The sequence below is a fragment of the Aplysia californica genome, unplaced genomic scaffold (genome assembly GCF_000002075.1).
Source record: "Aplysia californica isolate F4 #8 unplaced genomic scaffold, AplCal3.0 scaffold00029, whole genome shotgun sequence".
Lineage (NCBI taxonomy): Eukaryota > Metazoa > Mollusca > Gastropoda > Aplysiida > Aplysiidae > Aplysia > Aplysia californica.
In genome coordinates, this window is record NW_004797299.1 from 1,498,354 (window position 1) to 1,501,479 (window position 3,126).

At 43.5% G+C, this 3,126-nt stretch overlaps 1 protein-coding gene across 2 annotated transcripts in view; it reads right to left on the reverse strand.

Moving 5' to 3' along the window:
• LOC101844973 overlaps window positions 1-565 on the reverse strand; it is a 37,519-nt gene extending 36,954 nt beyond the window's left edge. Inside the window, exon 1 of one of the 2 annotated variants that reach the window (XM_005091384.3) lies at window positions 545-565. Coding sequence is in view for 1 of the 2 variants with exons in the window: in XM_005091381.3 (XP_005091438.1) it covers window position 79 (1 nt within the window). In the remaining variant the exon portion in view is untranslated. Of the gene's footprint in view, window positions 1-78; window positions 327-544 lie in introns of those variants that run through there. The other variant, XM_005091381.3, reaches the window with a different exon arrangement.
• Window positions 566-3,126: the final 2,561 nt, after the last annotated feature.

Genomic DNA, 3,126 nt, shown 5'->3' on the forward strand with positions numbered 1-3,126 from the left:
TATAACCGCAGCCTACTTTTTCTCTCTCCATCTTACTTCCCCAGGCCCACCCCACCCTACTAAGCTAGATCTACTTACTTTGACTTCAGACTGGGGAGCCAGATAACCAGTGAACTGGAGTGCCATCTATTTAGATCTAGATCTAGATCTAGATCTAGATATCTAGATTCTAGATCTAGATCTAGACTAGATCTAGAATCTAGAATCTAACAATCTAAACTATAGGCTAGTCTAGACCTAGATTATCTAGAAGCTCGTTTCAGTAACACGACAATGATGATATGACCTGCTTCCTCTAGATCTAGATCTAGACCTACTTTTATGGGGAAATGCGAAACTGAAACTAAAACTGAAACCATGGCACAATGCAATTGGCTAGCAGAGGCAAAGGCGCGCCGACAAAAAATATTTTAAAAGTCCAGTCTCGATTAAATTTTCAACAAAGGGCCCTGTACCTCTCATTGAGACGTGTTTGATCCAAACAAGAGAAAGAAAACTGAGCCAGTAAATACAACAACTATGTCTGCAAATATAAGCTACTCACATCAGGGGATACAAGAAATTAGACACTAGTCACGAAGTACCAAGTCAAATGACATTTCGAAGGCCGCCATTGCATAAACATTAAACATTTAGGCTAAACAACAAGAACCAATCCGGGCCTCTGGGGGAGTTTACCGGAAGTCAACAGAGGTCTTGTTCCGTTCAAAGGGGTTGAAGAAGTTCAGGATATCCGTTTAACTTTAAGTTATCCAGTTATCGTAAAGATCTTGGTAATTATCATTGAAGTGCATTCAAAGACCGTGTATACAAAGATTATTACACTTTCTCTTTATTTTAGGCCTTTGTCCGCGGCCGTGGCGGGCTCGCTTTGCCGCGTAGCTCGTGATGGGCTACGTCATTAGGCGACGCGAGATTAGTTTCATCGCCGACTGCTTGGGGTGTGTGTGCGTGCGAGTGCGTGTGTTTGTGTGTGTGTGTGTGTGTGTGTGTGTGTGTGTGTGTGTGTGTGTGTGTGTGTGTGTGTGTGTGTGTGCGCGTGTTTGTTAGAACCGTACCCCGGTAGCAAACCCACTCGTGCTCGCAAGCCCTTAGTTCAAGTCACAAACCTCAAATCACTTGGTCAATTCATCAAATCAAATCATAAGCATGATAAGTTGAGTCTAGCCTAAGCTTTCAGTCCATACCACTGGCAATCCGCGAAGCCACTCGTGTCAGACCCCTTCATCCTCCCCTCCGTGCTAGCAATCCGCTTCGCCACTTACGTCAGAAAAAGAGAGAGGAGAGAGAAAGATGGAGAGAGAGAGAGAGAGAGAGAGAGAGAGAGAGAGAGAGAGAGAGAGAGAGAGAGAGAGAGAGAGAGAGAGACCCCGCTCAGAGTGTCACTGCACGGTAGAGTTGGAGTCTGCTCGATTAATCGAAGGCTTGCGAGCTGCGGGCGGCCGTCAAGTCTCAAATCTCGCTCGCAGCACAGCAAGTCTCAAGACTTGCTTTGCGTCCCATGTCTTGCTTTGTGCCCCTTGACTTGCTCGCACCCGGCAAATCTCTTGACTCCCATGATTTGCTTTGGCTCCCATGACTTGCTCGCAACCTGCCAAATCACTTGCTGCGGCACTACTGCTCGTAGTGTGAACTCTGAACTGTGGAGGAAGGGAGAGGCTGTGCTTGTTTTGGTGCGAGACGTAGAGAGCAGAAGCTATTTTTAACTTCCCGCCGTAGATCGGCTGAGCGAGTGGATGAAGTGAGAGAAGCGTGGTATTGTAGTAACAGAGAACTGGGTTTCTAGTAGTAATAAGTAGACTTTGATTACCTTAGAATGGAAAACTCCAGGGGTCGTTATGATTGGCTTTTGTATCGTATGCACGTAGCCTGTTTTGTAGATGTTTTACTGTCCGCGAGTCACAACTCACCGGAAGTTCCCCCCGGAAGCGAGAGGGAGGCAAATAAAAGCACATGCCTGCTCGCAAGCCTCTGGCGCAAGCCGTCCGCTGCTCGCAAGCCTTCGATTAATCGAGCAGACTCCAGCAGTGTGTGTGTGTGTGTGTGTATGTGTGTGTGTGTGTGTGTGTGTGTGTGTGTGTGTGTGTGTGTGTGTGTGTGGGTGTGTATACAACTTTGTTTGGGGAGGGGAAGAGGCGGTACAGAATGGTACAGGCTAAATCTATGGAACGAGAATTGCTGAGATTGTTTAATTAAAGATAACAAAAAGTAATACACAAATAAAAACAAAAAGACCACAAAAAAAAAGGAAAAGAGGTTGTAATTGATAGATCTCTAGGTGGATGAGAAGGAAGAAGAAAACCCTGAAAATCAATAAACAAAAACGAGGAAAATTATTTAACGATTTTAACGACTTCATGTTTCAATTTTTATAACAATGTCTTGCAGATTCAAACTGTCCTTGTCTCTTCTTAATAATACCAAACAGCAACTAGATCTAGTTGTTTCCCCATCATCTGGGTCCTTGAAATACGACGATTGGTGCTTTGTAAAGAGAGTCACATTACCTCTCTCGACAGGGGGCGTTTTCGATATTAGTCTTGTCAGATTGTTACATTTCTTAATGAAAGTTTGATTCTGACTACAATTCTCTGACCAAATTGACATCATAATAATATTATATGGATCCCTGTAGTCGTGCTGGGGGTAAAAGAAATAAACTCGCTTCCGAAGAGGATACATCGAAGAAATCTCTTGAAGACCCAACCTTGATTCCGAATAAAACAGTATTAAATCAAGCTGTTGAAAGCTTGTGCTTGACCGTTACATCTGATTTGGACATTGGCGACAGTGATTATGTATAACAATTATTTAATATTTTGGCCGGCTTTCCACTCCATGAGATGAAAGAAAACTTAGCATGCTTACATAATTAAAGCTGGGATATGGGTTATGGAAAATTGAATGCGGTACATGGTAAACAAGGGGTGAGAGACGAGAAACAGAATGCGGGATTTTGAAGATGGGATTATGGTCATATGTATATTATAATAAAGACTGTATGGCACCGGGTCAGCCTGAAAACCGACGCAGATAGAAAATAACAATTAAAACAATAATTCTTACTATAATAACAAACACCAATCTCTCTCTCTCTCTCTCTCTCTCTCTCTCTCTCTCTCTCTC